The sequence below is a fragment of the Littorina saxatilis genome, linkage group LG12 (assembly GCF_037325665.1).
Source record: "Littorina saxatilis isolate snail1 linkage group LG12, US_GU_Lsax_2.0, whole genome shotgun sequence".
In the NCBI taxonomy this organism is placed as follows: Eukaryota; Metazoa; Mollusca; class Gastropoda; order Littorinimorpha; family Littorinidae; genus Littorina; species Littorina saxatilis.
Genome location: NC_090256.1, coordinates 56,465,258 through 56,481,048, shown reverse-complemented (window position 1 = coordinate 56,481,048; position 15,791 = coordinate 56,465,258). Strand labels below are relative to the sequence as shown.

General features: G+C 41.1%; 1 protein-coding gene across 1 annotated transcript in view; it reads left to right on the top strand.

The window, feature by feature from the left end:
* LOC138982331 (methyltransferase-like protein 27) overlaps positions 1 to 14,536 on the top strand; it is a 45,282-nt gene extending 30,746 nt beyond the window's left edge. The window contains exons 4-6 of the mRNA XM_070355584.1: positions 4,521 to 4,659; positions 4,768 to 4,860; positions 14,055 to 14,536. Coding sequence (XP_070211685.1) covers positions 4,521 to 4,659; positions 4,768 to 4,860; positions 14,055 to 14,239 — 417 coding nt within the window. The 3' untranslated portion in view covers positions 14,240 to 14,536. The remainder of the gene's footprint in view (positions 1 to 4,520; positions 4,660 to 4,767; positions 4,861 to 14,054) is intronic.
* Positions 14,537 to 15,791: the final 1,255 nt, after the last annotated feature.

The window sequence follows — 15,791 nt, the reverse complement described above, 5'->3', positions numbered from 1 at the left end:
TTTATAGACCTCAATTGCATTCAGACTGCAACAACCGGTTTTTGCCTCTGTGTTAATTTTTTTTAAATGCTTTAAAAAAAAAATCCAATCTTGACTTCCAACTGTACATAACCATGCAATCGCCATCGTAATCAAAAATTAACGAGGGAAAACAAATTAAAACACCGATGAACAGTATTGTCTTTTCTGAACTTCTTGACAGTCATTTCCCCAATAAATAAGGAACAAGTCACTAAACTTAGTTATTTACGGTCTACTGAATAATGTTCTTCCTTTTAAACTTTACCAGTAACCCAAATTTTCCCCATAATCAATCTATGTTTGTCCAACAGTTTTACCGATATAAAATTATTAAACACAAGTTCAACATACAGTAATTGTTGTACTTATTGTGAGAACGAAATTGGTTTTTTTGTTTTTTTTTGTGCCCAAAAATTGTTCATTTGGAAATGCGTTGAGAATAAAGTGATTTGTAAATACAATATGATTATTAAAAATTACCTTAAAGGAAGTTTTTTGGGCGTGTTTGAAAATTCACAAAGTTTTAAGGCAATAAAATAAGTTATGTGAATTATTTGATAGTGATAGCCAAAATGTGTGTTGGTATTTATAGATATGGTTATTGTATGCATTTCTGAGGGGATTGTTATATAGAAAAGTTGTTTAAAATACATTTAGAAATAGTATTGTTAACGATATAGGTACATTTAAAGTAGAAACATTAATATAAAAAGCAGAAAAAAAGAAAACACAAATAAAGATCAATGCACTGAGTATAAAAAAACATAGATCATTTCAGTCCCGAAGGCAAATCCACGGAATCCACTGGCTTGATCCACTAGGCACCAATGTTTAATTCCCGGATAGGCCAGTCCAGATGCAGGCAGTCGATTCACCATTGACTTTCTCTAGCTCGGGGTCACCATTGTCCCATGGTGAAATCATGCACTTCCCCCTGTCTGTATACCGGCACCACCATCACAGCCGTTGACCAGAGTTCCTGACACTGACAGGGAATGCTCGCGCACTCGACGTTACACACCCCAGGTTACACGCTGCACAGGTACAGAGTATCCTCAGAGTCTATTCTGATTTGCGCAAATTGTTCTCTTACAACTATAAACTTCATCAAGTCATTTTCAGACTAACCTCAAGGAACAGGTTAGGGTTATTTATAACAGTAAGCAGTCGTAGCATGCATTCACATTCACACACAGTCAGTGGTATTTACCAAGAAGAATATGACAATTGCATCTAGTCTACCAAATGTCCTGTAACAACACTTACCCCTCTCAAGGGCCCGTATGCATGAGGAGGAAGTCAGCAACACTGGAAGTAGAGGCCTCTTTCGGAAGTGGGAACTCCCGAAGTTTAACATTCCAACTGTTCACTATGCATGAACGCCGGAGTGGTGACTTCGAGAGTATTCGGTCAAGGTCGCGAAAATTGGGGGAATCCTAACTAGTACGCATGCGTTTGTTAACGGTAAGGTTGCCACCAGAAGAAACAAATCTCATCGCGAATTCAAAAAGGGCGAACGTTGAGCGTTATTGCTGTTGTTTTTTGAATGGTTAAACGAAAGGGTCGGTTTAAACCTGCGATGATTGTCTTGGAATCGAATGACTGCCTATGACAAATGACTTTGTTTGCTTGAATGTTAGAAGAGTAAATAATTATGTTGAACTTTTTTTTTGTTTTTTTGTGTGTGATCTCAGCTGCTTGCTTCAATCCTTTTTTTTTTCTTTTTTTTTGGTGTGGGGAGTATCCTTCTTCGTTGATCTTTTTTTCTGCTTTTTATATTAATTTTTCTACTTTAAATGTACCTATATCGTTAACAATACTATTTCTAAATGTATTTTAAACACGCCCAAAAAACTTCCTTTACGGTAATTTTTTATAATCATATTAAACTCAGAGGCAAAAGAAACGCAAATGCTGCAGTGAAGATGGGTTACCCATGAATTTTAATGTCGAATTAATTATTTCGGGTTAACAATAACAAGGAAACGAATTGACCGATACAAAAACCATACGGAAAATTGTATTGGGATGAGAGCATGACGTGCCATGTTCCACTGAACACTGTTTGAAGACTGTTGAAAGTCAATAGCGTGTTGCTCCTCTCTGGGCGTTGATGACTGTGGCGCACCTCCGGTACATGGAGAGGACGAGGTGATTAATTTGCTGCTGAGGGACCTGAGCCCACACCTGGGTCACGGCAGCACGCAGTTCTGCTGCTGTGCGGGGTCTCCGGGCAAGGGCATTAATCCTTCTTTGCATGATGTCCCAAAAGCGTTCGATTGGGTTGAGATCCGGAGATCGAGCAGGATGAGGCAGAATGTTCACGTTGTTGTGACGCAGGAAGTCCTGGGTAGCACGTGCAGTATGGGGACGGGCATTGTCTTGCTGCAACAGGCAGTTCCGGTACCTCTGGACAAATGGAACCACATAGGGACGCAGGACTTGATTGATGTAGCGGTCTGCATTGACACCATTCCCACGACCTTGGCCGACGTTCTGAAAGACGACAGGTCCCACTCGCTAATTGACACCAATGGCGCCCCATATCATGACGCTGGCACCTCCCCATCGATCATGCTGCATGATGTTATTGTTCGCAAACCGCTGTCCAGGTCTTCGCCAGATCCGGACACGCCCATCGCCATGGCCTGCCTCTGAATGAAGCGATCCTCTCTTTGTGTGGTGACTCTGGGCCGACCAGAACGTTGTCGCTCCTGCACTCTTCCAGTTGCGTGGAATCTCTGTTTTAGTCTGATGATGACAGAGGGAGCCACTGCAAAAGCCTCTGGGCCACTTGCCTGGCAGCAACACCGTCTGTAGCCATCCTATTGCCCTTCCTCTATCCAAATCGCTCAGTTTTCTTCGTGGGGGCATGTCGCTACTGTGCATTATTGTGTCAGCGTGTCAACCTTTAAACACAAGCTGGTGAGCGATGTTCATAGCCTGTTGTAGCACGTGCATCACAACCTTTTGCCCTGGCATGCGTTCGGCAAATTTCACAGAGCTATAAAAAACACCCTTTTTCTTCCAGAATGCAGAAGCTTTTGAGAAGTCCCACCAAGGGATATACACTCTTCAAAAAAAGTTAAGGATCGGTTGAAAAAACGGATCTAATTATAAAAAATTGCCCAAAAATTAAACATCGACATAATGATTAAAAGATTAATATGTTTTAATTAACAAATGAACAATGAGTCTTGACCTAGAATTTTGTTTGGCAGGCAGAGTTATTTTCCTTCGTTCCCACTTACGAGCTTTGTCGTCGGGTACAGCAACATCACCCTCCTCCTGCCAATCTGGGTCAACTGCTGCAATGGCTCCAGCAGGAGTGAAATGGAGTTCCCAGAGCATTCATATGCAACTTGATCCACTCCATGCGCCAACAATGTGTTGAATGACTGGCACACAACGGAGGGCACACGCGTTATTGACACTGATTCACATTGTTGTGAATTCCATTTTCGAGGGTTGTCATTCTAGCTAAATTGTCGCTGCCGCGTTCGATCTTTGCTTTGTTTGTCATTACTCCTTGGTTGTTCAATTAAACTAGTTTATATAGTTTTTTTAAAAATCAAAGAATTCGGTCTTGTCTGCTATGTGTGGCGTGCTTGTAAAAAAGTGATCCTTAACTTTTTTTGAAGAGTGTAAAGGTCAAACTCATTGTTCATTTGTTAATTCAAACACATTAATCTTTTAATTATTATGTTGATGTTTAATTTGTTGGCAATTTGTTATAATTAGATCCGTTTTTTCAACCGATCCTTAACTTTTTTTGAAGAGTGTACACTACCCGTCATAAATGAAAGATCGCCTCATCCAAGTGAAGGTCATGCAGCAAAAAAAGGTTACTGAAAAGGCAGAAGGCATCGACCATGAGCTGCCACCACACACTGTTGTCAGTAATCAAAGTGTTACAAACTGCTTACATGCTTTAAACGTCACTGAAAGACGCCCAGTTCGCAAAACTACATTGACTGCCAACCATCCAGCTGCCCACTGAGCCTGGTGCACTCAACATGTGAGGTGGTTACGTCATCGTAGGGCTAAGTTCTTGTTTACAGATGGGTCCCGCCTCTTCTTGGATATTGCTGATGGACGCATCAGAGTCTAGAGGCGTCGTAGAGAGCGCTTTACAGATGGTGCTGTTCTAGAGCGAAATTGTTTGATGGGGGCTCTGTGATTGTCCAGGGAGAGATCACATTACGTCGTAGGACATATAACTACCGAATAGTGGGTAGCTTAACTAGTGATCGCTGCCGGGAGAAGTACGAGAAGTTGGAATGTCTTTGCTTACTCAGAGCGTTGTTTTTTTAGTTCGTGTTCAAAATATGAAGAATGCAATTCGGCAAATTTGCCGCTCGGATATTTAGATGTGATACACAGTTTAAAGAAAGAAATAAAAAAACAAAAAGACAGTAAACGAAGCGCCTGAAAATAAAACAAATAAAACAAACAACATTCTTACTTTTTTATCTGTGTGTGTGTGAAATTTTGTGTAGCTGCGGGACGCTGGGTTTGAGCATGTTGACGCCTTGGATCCATCCCCAGAGATGCTGAAGATTGCACAAAATAAAGGTGTCTACAAGCGTTATATCTCCAGCTTCTTTACTCAGCAGCCAGTCGACTGTATTGAAGAAGGTAGGCCAAAATTGTAAACAATGTCCTTATCTGGCCTGTTTTTTTAGTTTCTGTGTACTTTTCCACGCAAAGTGCACACATCGCTTACTCAGTTTGTGTGTATTTCAGACGCGTACGACCTACTGGTGATGTGTGGCGTGTGTGGTCCAGGGGCAGTGCCTGTGGAAGCTTTCAAAGAAGTTGTCAGAATCCTCAAACCAGGTAACCAGCACTGTATTTAACCGCTGTATTCTTTAAAATCAGCCAGAAACGCCTCTGATACTTCTTCCCCGCTCTGCTTCTTTCTCTCTGTAAACGTGTAGGGCTAGTTATTTTTCGATAAATCACCCAGCAACCAAAATAACCTCCCAGCAACAGGCCTGAATCCTTGATAGCTCTTGGGTTAAGAAGGTACACTTTGAACTTCTTGCAAAAAAAATGTCCGAATGCTCAAATGTACAAAATATTCATCTCTGGAGCAGAAAACACAAACATACCGTATTTACAATAAAAACTATAGGCTAATAACACAATATTAAAGAGGTTTTATGAGGGACATTTTGAAAAATTGTGTCTGTGCATAGTTTTGGTTTTGTAAACTCTGTGTACTGCCAACAAGCCTCTTTTGATTGGATTATCCTCAACCCCCTAGTTGTTTATGTTTTCTGTTATAAAACATACTTTGGCATTCTGTCTACTCTTTTTGCATTTTAATAACATCTGATTAAATATATTCATCTAAACTGAGCAAAATAATGATTCCACCCATTTTTGTACCACAACTAAAACAATAATTCCCGTGTTATTTCCTTCAAACTTGATATGCCATTAAAGGCCCTACACTTGGCTATATGGCATACTTTTCGGATAAAAGATTTTTGTCATATGTATCACGTGACCGCCGCCGAAGTACGGGTACCCCCAAAATCGACCTGTTTTAGCATGCTCTAAAATCTGAAAACACGTTTTGGTAGTCAGCGAATGAACGCGGACGATCAACTCACGTGACTCGGTTTCCCGCACTACACAGAGAGAACAAAAATGGCCGACCCAGAGGCGGTACCGATTCAGGGTAGTACTGGAGCCCCTAATCCTAACTAGAGCTATATGGAGGCTGTAACGTTTGACAAGAGGCAATAATATCAGTGGGCGCTTCCAGCAGTATCATATACTTGTACAAACACAAACGAGCACGGTAGCTGTACTGGACCGGTCAAACTGATACTAACCGGTTTAGTGGGCGCCACCAGCCGCCGTAATTTGTACGAACTAACCCGAACACAACGCAGTTGCTGGAACGGAATATTTTTGTGAAAACACGAAGCGCGCTAGTCTGTGTGTTGCGCGTGTGACATCCCCGCTTTAAAAACATGTGTTTTTCCAACGTTTTGAGTTGGAGTTTTTGTCATAAACATTGTTTTGTGTTGCCCGTCTGTCATCGCCTTAAGTGTCATGAGAATTTGTCGAAGTAATTCGATGCTAACCCTGCAGACTTATGTTTTGCCATATTTAAAACACATTAATTTTTGTGGTTAATTGTTTGTTGCCATGTTTTAAAACACCCCACCCCGCCCCTAATTTAAGACCTCTCCCCTTTAAGGCTTGCTTTTGTAGATTTTTTGTTCATACCCTTTGTAAACATAACCCCATTTTAAGACTCCCTCCTTTTTAAGACCTGAACTTTTCAGATTTTTTGGAGGTCTTAAAAGGGCGTTTTAATGTACTAAATGTTGTTAACTAATGTTGCTTCTGGCCTCGGGTCCAGTGATTCATGTTGCTTCAGTGGATGGCGAACGAATTCCGCAGTGATCAATACCAAATCATTGCCTCGTGAGCTTTGGTCAGTGTTGCAATTGATCACCAATAATGCTTTGGAATAAAAATGAATAGAGTAAAATAAAACAAAACAAAAAAAAAGGAGAGTAAAGAAAACAAAAAAATTAAATAAAAATTCCGCGCTGACAGAGTTCGAACCGACGACATCACGACTCTAACCGCAGTTCACCAACCACTGCGCTAGAAAGACTTCCTTGCGAAGAGAAAAACTAAACTTGTAATGCAGAAAAGTTCAGAGGCAAAGGCACCCGATACTGAACTCTGTACATTATAGAAGAGGAAATTGTTTGCTTTGTGTGTGTGTGTGTGTGTGTGTGTGTGTGTGTGTGTGTGTGTGTGTGTGTGTGTGTGTGTGTGTGTGTACGTACGCACTACGCTTAACACTTGTCGGTACCACGAACTCTGTCTCGCTCTACGGTTTCCATTTTAACAAAATTAATATACGTTATGTGCGTTTTTGACCAAAATATGACATTTTACACAGATTGAGACAGTAATTGTTCTCCGAGACCGGTGAACAATGACTGTCGAGATCTGTGTAAAATGTCATATTTTGGTCAAAAACGCAAATAACATTTATGTATCGATCGAATTCCTTTCAGGTACTATAACTTTGTTGTTGTTTTGACGATTGAACGAGCACACACACACATGCAATCAAACACATAAGCTTCATATTTGGGCGTTTCAGGTTGACCGAAACTTCAAAGGAAATACAAAAAACACGTCATGTACTGTCTTTGTGTGTTTTGTAGTTCCTTTAAAGTTTCGGTCAACCTGAAACGCCCAAATATGAAGTTTTGTAGGCCTCTGACGTCACATGGCTCAAAGAAGGGAAATCCAATGTCCAATCGATACATTGACTTTTTACCTCTGCAGTGAGATGAAGATGTTATCAACCAGAAATTGAAACGTTTATTGAACATTGTAATTCAATCAAGTTTGCGTTTTAATGAAACAGATCCTGTGATTGGTCAGAATGCTACAACTCATTAAAAATTACCGGTGACTAATTACACATTAACATGCTTCCATTTGAAACTTCGAGGTCTTCATCGGGGATTGACTTTGGGAGGGCGTCAATCCACGATGAAGACCTCGAAGTTTCAAATGGAAGCATGTTAATGTTATTGTAATTCAATCTGACGACGATCTCTTTCCTGCTTTCATGCGGTTGTAAACAGACAGAATTGGTTCTGTTCTGTTCACACACTACTTTCAGTCCACCTACCTGCAAGGGTCAAGTCCCAAGAAATATGTCTCTGTATTCCTATCGTATCACTCTGCTCCTGTTTTGTTTTCTTTCACACACATTTTCCTTGCGCTAAACAGTCTCGTCAGTTTCACTGCGTTTTGCACGAGCGGCGGACTACGGTCATTGTGAAAAAATGCAGTGCGTTCAGTTTCAATCTGTGAGCTTGACTAAATGTAGTAATTTCGCCTTACGCGACTTGTTTGTTGTTGTTGTTTTCTAATGGAAAACCGTTACCCATTGGGAACTCTGTATATACATTCTTTACTTAATTTTGATTTTGAACCCTCTTTACAAACTTTATCCTTGTTTTTTCTGCTGTCTTTTTGTAGCGCAATTCTTCCCAGACCAGCCCGCAGATACACCCTCTCCCTGGCCATTTTCTTGTTCCTCATCCTGATAGGATATAATTATGTCAGTTAATTTAAGCATGTACAGGGGTGTTTCTATGGAAAAGCAGTAGTTCTCTGTCGCAAACTTGCTTTCTTATGTGAATCTTCTGTGTTACCATTTGTGATTTTAACTTCCCTTAAATCACCAGCCCGTGTTCCGTTATCATTGTTCGTTTTTTGTTGTGTTACGTTCAGCTTTAAAAACTGGTCGGCTTTATTAACCAACACCAAGTTGTCAAAAACAAATAACGTTGATTTTAATGACCCACAGTCAAGTCCTTCTGTAACCCCGTTTGCACAGTCGACGTTGTATTTATGTAGAAAAGAACCCAGGTCCTGAACACGAGCATGAAATCAGTGTCGTACACATTAATGTCAGAAGCCTTAGGAATAAAATTAATTTATTGCAGCCCGAAGTTCAACGGCACGATATCTTAACACTTTCGGAGACATGGCTAGCGCACTCTGATGATTACTCCTCATTATTGATTCCAAATTTCAGTCCCCCTGTTCGACTTGACCGTCCAGACCATCCTTATGGCGATCTATGTAAAAAATTATTTGTATTATAAACCCCGTCCTGAGTTTAACGTCGTCGGCCTAGAAAGCCTTGTGCGTCGAGATAAAATTGAATAAATAACTGCAAATAAACGTGTCCTTTTCTCGTTAGCTGTAAAACAAGGAAAGTAACTCTTCCTGCATACTTCTACACGTGCTTTCGTTTATTAGTTGTTGCTTCCAAGCACGCCTCGGGCTGTTTTATCCATGAAATAGTAGACACATTTATTTTTTTTTAAAGATGTTTTTGTAATGTTGCTATTGTGCTATGTGTTAAATCAAACATATTTCCTATCTATTCTGGAGACTGCGATGTGATTATTCATGTTTTTGTTTATTTGTTTTTGTTTGTTGCTGTTGTTGTTTGGTGTTGGCAGCGACACAAATACACTCACACACACACACACACACACACACACACACACACACACACACGCGCGCACACACCCTTTTGTATATAAAACAGTGAATAAAATGTTGATGTTTTCCACTTGGTGCCGTTTTAATTGTTCAAAGCAAAATCCATTTCTGTTTTTTGAATTATATTTAATCAATATAAAACGTCTGCGATTTTGTTACCTTTTTTCTGGTGAGTGCACACACACACACACACACACACACACACACGAGCACACGCGCACATGCACCCGCGCACAAACACACACACACACGCGCGCGCGCACGCACACACACACACACACACACACACACAAACACACACACACACACACACACATAAATTGTATGGGCTAACACGCAACAGCTGTTTCTTTTAAATTAGGTCACAGACCTGGAAGACCCTGGGGCAAGACGAATAATTCATATCACTGAAATACGTGTTCCCCATGCACCACCCGAGGGTCTTCGCCTCCACAAGTCGTGTCAAAACCATTCGTTCGGGTGTCCAGGAGTTTTCTTCTTCAGGCCTCTGGCGCTCGTTCTCCCCGCAAACGCTACTTGTGTCAGTACGAGCGATGACGCCGAACGACAACACACCTGTCTCGGTTCAGTCGTCGTTGTCTGTCCCGTCTTCCCCGCAACATCTATAATAGCAACAACCCAAACAAACTAAATGAAATAAAAACACGGGGAGACTTTTTTTTTAACCTCAGTTGCATGCAGGTATACATGGTATAGTACCTAAGTAAACGCCCACCCCCCAGTTTCGACCAGTGGAGTAGACAAGGAAAAGTAATATACGTTATTTGCGTTTTTGACCAAAATGTCATATTTTGGTCAAAAACGCAAATAACATTTATGTATCGATCGAATTCCTTTCAGGTACTATGACTTTGTTGTTGTTTTGACGATTGAACGAGCACACACACACATGCAATCAAACACATAAGCTTCATAAACTACTCACAAAAAGTCAAGGAACACTTTTTATATTACGCAATGCACCAAAACCAGTCAAGACACAATGATGATCGTTCGCACATATTTAATTTCATTATTCGACAGTTTGAATACAAAGCAATCAAAGCGATGAATGGACAAATCCATTTTTGGCAAATTTTTAAACACAGCAGGGATCATTTTCAAAAGTCACCAAATTTTCAAAGTTCATTCGACTGTGTGAAAATCACGAAAACAAAGTCAATAATGAGTGCTGCCTCCACGATTTGCTAGGCAATCAGTGCAGCGATGTCTCATGGACTCGACAAGCCTCCTCAGGTTAGCCTGGGGTGCAGCCTGCCACTGTGCTTGAAGGAATCCCCAGAGCTGTTGCAGGTTTTGTGGTGGAGGGTGGTTGTCGTGCACTCGGCGCTCCAGTGCATCCCAAAAGTTCTCAATAGGGTTCAGATCAGGACTACAGGATGGCCAGTCCATCCTGACAACCCTTGCTTGCTGGAGAAAGGCGTTTACCAGCCGAGCACGGTGCGGCGTGGCGTTGTCATCCATGTAAACGGAGAGGGCTCCAATCTGCTGTAATGTGGGTACAGCAAAACGGTGAAGGATCTCGTCCCTGTAGCGCTGGGCGTTCAGTCTGCCTTGGATGAAGTAGAGGGGGGTTCTGTGATGGGCAGAGATCCCACCCCATACCATGATGGAACCCCCACCATGGGCAGTCACCTGCTGAATGCAGTCATCGTTGTAGCGCTCCCCCTGTCGCCTCCACACGCGCACACGGCCGTCGTTGTGCTCCAGGCTCTACCTTGACTCATCAGTGAAGAGGACCACAGCCCACTGCTGACGTGTCCAGCCAATGTGACGCCTGGACCAAACTCTGCGAGCTCTCTTGTGGACGAGGGTCAGCTTGGGGCGCTTGGATGGACGACGGGCGTGGTACTGGGCAGCATGCAGGCGGTTGCGAACAGTCTGTGTGCTGACGTTGGTGTTGGTAGCAGCCTTCTGATACGGTTTGCAGTGGAAGTTCGCACTGTCTGGGCCTGTCTTGTGATGAAACGATCTTCTCTTGCTGTGGTCTTCTTTCGTCTGCCTGGGCGAGGCCTGTCTTGAACTAGTCCAGTGGCCTGGAAGCGCTGTCGCAGTCTTGTGATGACGGAGGGGGACATCAGAAGCCTTCTGGCAATCTCCCGTACGCCAACACCGTCTTGGAACCACCTATGGCTCTTCCTCTGTCCAGCAGGCTTAACTTCTGTCGTCCGACCATCGTGATGTTGTGCCCTGGTCCGCCCAGGCCCTGGCTTTTATTGAGTAACCAGTGACCAGTGTTCACAGTCAAAGCATCAAGCTTCCACGTGCAGTGCATCATTTTGTCAGAAACACGCTATAGAAAAAATGGTGAGTCAGCATAAAACGGTAACATTTTCCAACTTTTCACCAATTTTCAACGCTCAGCCACTGACGCCCGAGTAGCACGTGCAGCACACCAAGCCTGTACAACAAAGGCAGGAGTCCACTCTGTGCGTGTGTGTAAGATCAGCGTTGTAGCTTGCAAAGTTTTGACAATAGCATCGATTTGCAAAAACACATGAAAATGAAGGGTGTTCCCTAACTTTTTGTGAGTAGTTTATTTGGGCGTTTCAGGTTGACCGAAACTTCAAAGGAACTACAAAACACACGTCATACAAAGGAACTACAAAACACACGTCTCGACAGTCATTGTTCACCTCGACCGCTAGCGCGGTCTCGGAGAACAATGACTGTCTCGATCTGTGTAAAATGTCATATTTTGGTCAAAAACGCAAATAACGTATATTGTAAATTCTTCTTCTTCTTCGTCGTTCGCTGTATATTGTAAATGATATTGAGTCTGTTATCAAATTGTTTGCTAATGATACTAGTTTGTCACTTGCATTAAATGACATCGACGTGCCGAAGTTCTTAATTCAAACCTTGATCAAACTAGTAGTTGGGCAGCACGCTGGAAAATTACATTTAATAAAACCAAAACCAAAACCAAACTGCTGAATATAAAACGTGATTTTAACCAAAATGACCCTCTATTTTTCAATGGACATCTCCTGGAAGACATACAAGAACACAAACATCTTGGCATTTTTTTTGCAAAACGATTGTAAATGGGACGCTCAAATCAGAAATATTGTGAAAAAGACCACTTTGTTGATTAACTGTTTAAAATATTATAAGTATACGTTATGCAGAAATAGTTTGGAAATAATGTATAAATCTTTTATTCTGCCACATTTTGATTATGCTGATGTGTTATGGGACAATTGTACCGAAGCCTTGTTAAAAACACTTGAAATATTTACATCTTGAAGCATTACGTGTTATAATTGGCGGTGTAAAGATTTACAAAGAAAGTGGTTTTTGTAGTTTAAAGGAACGCCGAAAAAGACAAATTAATTTTATTTCACAAAATAAAAGGATAAATTTATATTTTTGGATGATTAATGATATGAGGATGATTATGATGATATTTAATTGGTCTCTTCCCTAAATCCCTACCACAGAAGACGACCATTCGAAAGATTCGCACCAGCACATAGGACAGACATATTCCGAACATCCTTCATTCCATTCTACACAGTTTAACGTTTATGGAATAATTTGCCTGATGTGATTAAAACAACAAATTCATTAAGCGAGTTTAAGCACTATCTGCAAAGTCCTAATCATAGTGTACCTGCTTATTATTATTTTGGAAAACAACAGGCAGAAGTTCAACATTCCAGAATACGTTTAAATATTAGTAACCTTAATTCAGACTTATGTAAACGCCATCTAAAAGATAACGCACAGTGATCCAAATGAAACAGCCGAACATTAATTATTAAACTGCACTTTGCAATCAATTCGTTGCCAGTTTACTTCAGACGCGTGGAAATATTATTGAAAGCAATATTCCTTTCGTAATAATATATTGATATTTGAGTCTGTCGAATCATTTATTGTCAAATCTGGCCGACTGATTTGAAGGATGTGTTCACGCACTGATAGTGTATATGTGTGTGGGCAGGAGTATGTGTACCTCCACACTGCCTCTCTCTGTGTTATCGTATTTGATTACATAATCAGCGTATAAGTAATGATTGTTATTGTTTGTCTCGTATTTTATATTTTAATTACTGCCTTCCATCAAAAATTTTCTTTTTACATTTACTTGAATTTACATGTTGCATGTCTTAGACTTGATGTTTTCGTCCTAGTCTCTCCTTGTGCCTTTTTCTTTTTTCTTTTCTGTAGATTCCTCTGTTCCTATTTAGTTCCTCATCCCCATTCTTTTAATTTGTTCTTCTGGTTTATTGTTGTTATGTCCACCATTGCGAAAATGTGTGTAATTTTGTATTGTCATATTATACGTTATTTGCGTTTTTGACCAAATATCGCGGTCTCGCGGTCTCGGAGAACAATGACTGTCTCGATCTGTGTTAAATGTCATAATTTGGTCAAAAACGCAAATAACATTTATGTATCGATCGAATTCCTTTCAGGTACTGACTTTGTTGTTGTTTTGACGATTGTCGAACGAGCACACACACATGCAATCAAACACATAAGCTTCATATTTGGGCGTTTCAGGTTGACCGAAACTTCAAAGGAACTACAAAACACACGTCATGTACTGACTTTGTTGTTGTTTTGACGATTGAACGAGCACACACACATGCAATCAAATACATGACGTGTGTTTTGTAGTTCCTTTGAAGTTTCGGTCAACCTGAAACGCCCAAATATGAAGTTTTGTAGGCCTCTGACGTTACATGGCTCAAAGAAGGGAAATCCAATGTCCAATCGATACATAAGCATTCGCTTGAGTGCGTGTCCTAGCTGTATGTGTTGAACTGTTTATGCGAAGAAATTCTGAATAAAATTTTGTTTAAACCAAATGCGTTTATTATTGGTTTGGAGTTTGTATTAAAATGCAATGGCAAAGAGGCAGGCCAAGAAACAAGTATGAATTATGCGTGTTTTGTTATTGTATGTTAATTACATCTGACGTGCAGGAGGCTACGTCGTCAATTGTTTGAGAGCAGAATACCTGTACACGTGCCCTGAGTACCAAGGTCGCTGGGAACCTTTCATGTTGGCCATGGTGGAGAAGGGAAAGATGAGACTCGTCAGCGAACACCGTTATCCCAGGCACTTTTTTAACTATGAAGGTTTACGTCTTGTTTATCAGATCTTGTAACGCCGCTCCTCCAGATTTCACCATTAAAAGCCTTTTTTGCCCTTCTCTGGTCTCTTGAAACACTACTACCCGGACACTGCCATGTGTGCACCTTGGTCTTCGTCCTTAAGGTCATCGTCAGTCAAGACAATCACTACTTCGTCACGGGGTGTATAGTTTCTATTTTTTTTTTTTACTACTATATAGAACTATACAAATTGTCCATGAAATATTGACAGGGCCAGGAAAGAGTTTGTTTTTTCATTCGTAGATCATGACAAAGGCGGCTTTTTGTGATTAAACCAACTATGCTGTTTACTCTCTGGCTTTATGCTGCAATCAGCTTTATTTATTATGATTACAATTGATTATATGCATTATGTCAATTTTTGACTGCACATAAACCAGTATCTTAACTTATTAGCTTACTTTTTTGTCTTAACATGGTTAATATGCCCCTGCTTTATGAGCCAGTGCAAACAGTGTATTCTTCGAATGGCATGTCATCAGCACAGTAATTAAATCACGTGAGACTGTTATTGCCTGTAATAAGACCTTAGTGAAATGAAAAAAGCAGATAACGCGACCTTGCAGCAAATAAAAAACGCTCGCGCTGGACCCGAGTACTCTTCAGACATTCACACACACACACACACACACACACACACACACACACACACACACACACACACACACACACACACACACACACACACACACACACACACACACACACACACACACTCTCTCTCTCCCTCACTCCCTCCCTCTCTCTCTTTCTTTCTTACACACACACACACACACACACACACACACACACACACACACACACACACACACACGTACACACACACACACACACTCACACACACTACAGCGCGCCCGCCGCAGACTCTTAATAACTATCAAATCAGCACAGCGCTCTGGCTAAAAATAACCTCAGCACAGGCCATGTATCTCTGCGGCGACTGTATGCAGTAAAAAAGACGATACTTTTTCTTGTGCGTACCCATCTTCAGCAAATGTAAACCAGCACTCAAATCTGCCTGAAACTTTGGCACCAATTGCCTCAACCATTTTTTGCTTCGCATGCAAAGTCACGATTTTTTGTCCTTAAACCCTGAATTAATAAGAATAATTCTTTAGATCTTTCGGAAAAGTTACGTATTACGACAAGTTTTATATACACGTTCAAAAAAATCCACACACATTCTGGTCAGCCTATTGGTCATAATTTCTGAACTTTCCAAAGCAAATCATTGAGAACTTGAGCATATATGGCTCTTTGGGTGGAGGACCCCCTCAAAAATGGCCGCAAAACGTGCCTTTTTGGGCCTCTGAAACGGTTGACACCTACCGCATTTGACAAAAGACTACATAAAGACTAGAGAAGTCAGGTGCATAAAACAAAATGTTCTGAACAGGAAATTGAATGGCCTTTCCAATGGTTGTCAGAAATGTTTGGTTTGTGCATATTCTGATTTTTTGCAGATTTTAAAAATACGGGGCTATGGTTTTTGTCAGGTCGATTTTAGGGGTGACCTTGTTTGACAGGCTGTCACGGGATGCCTAT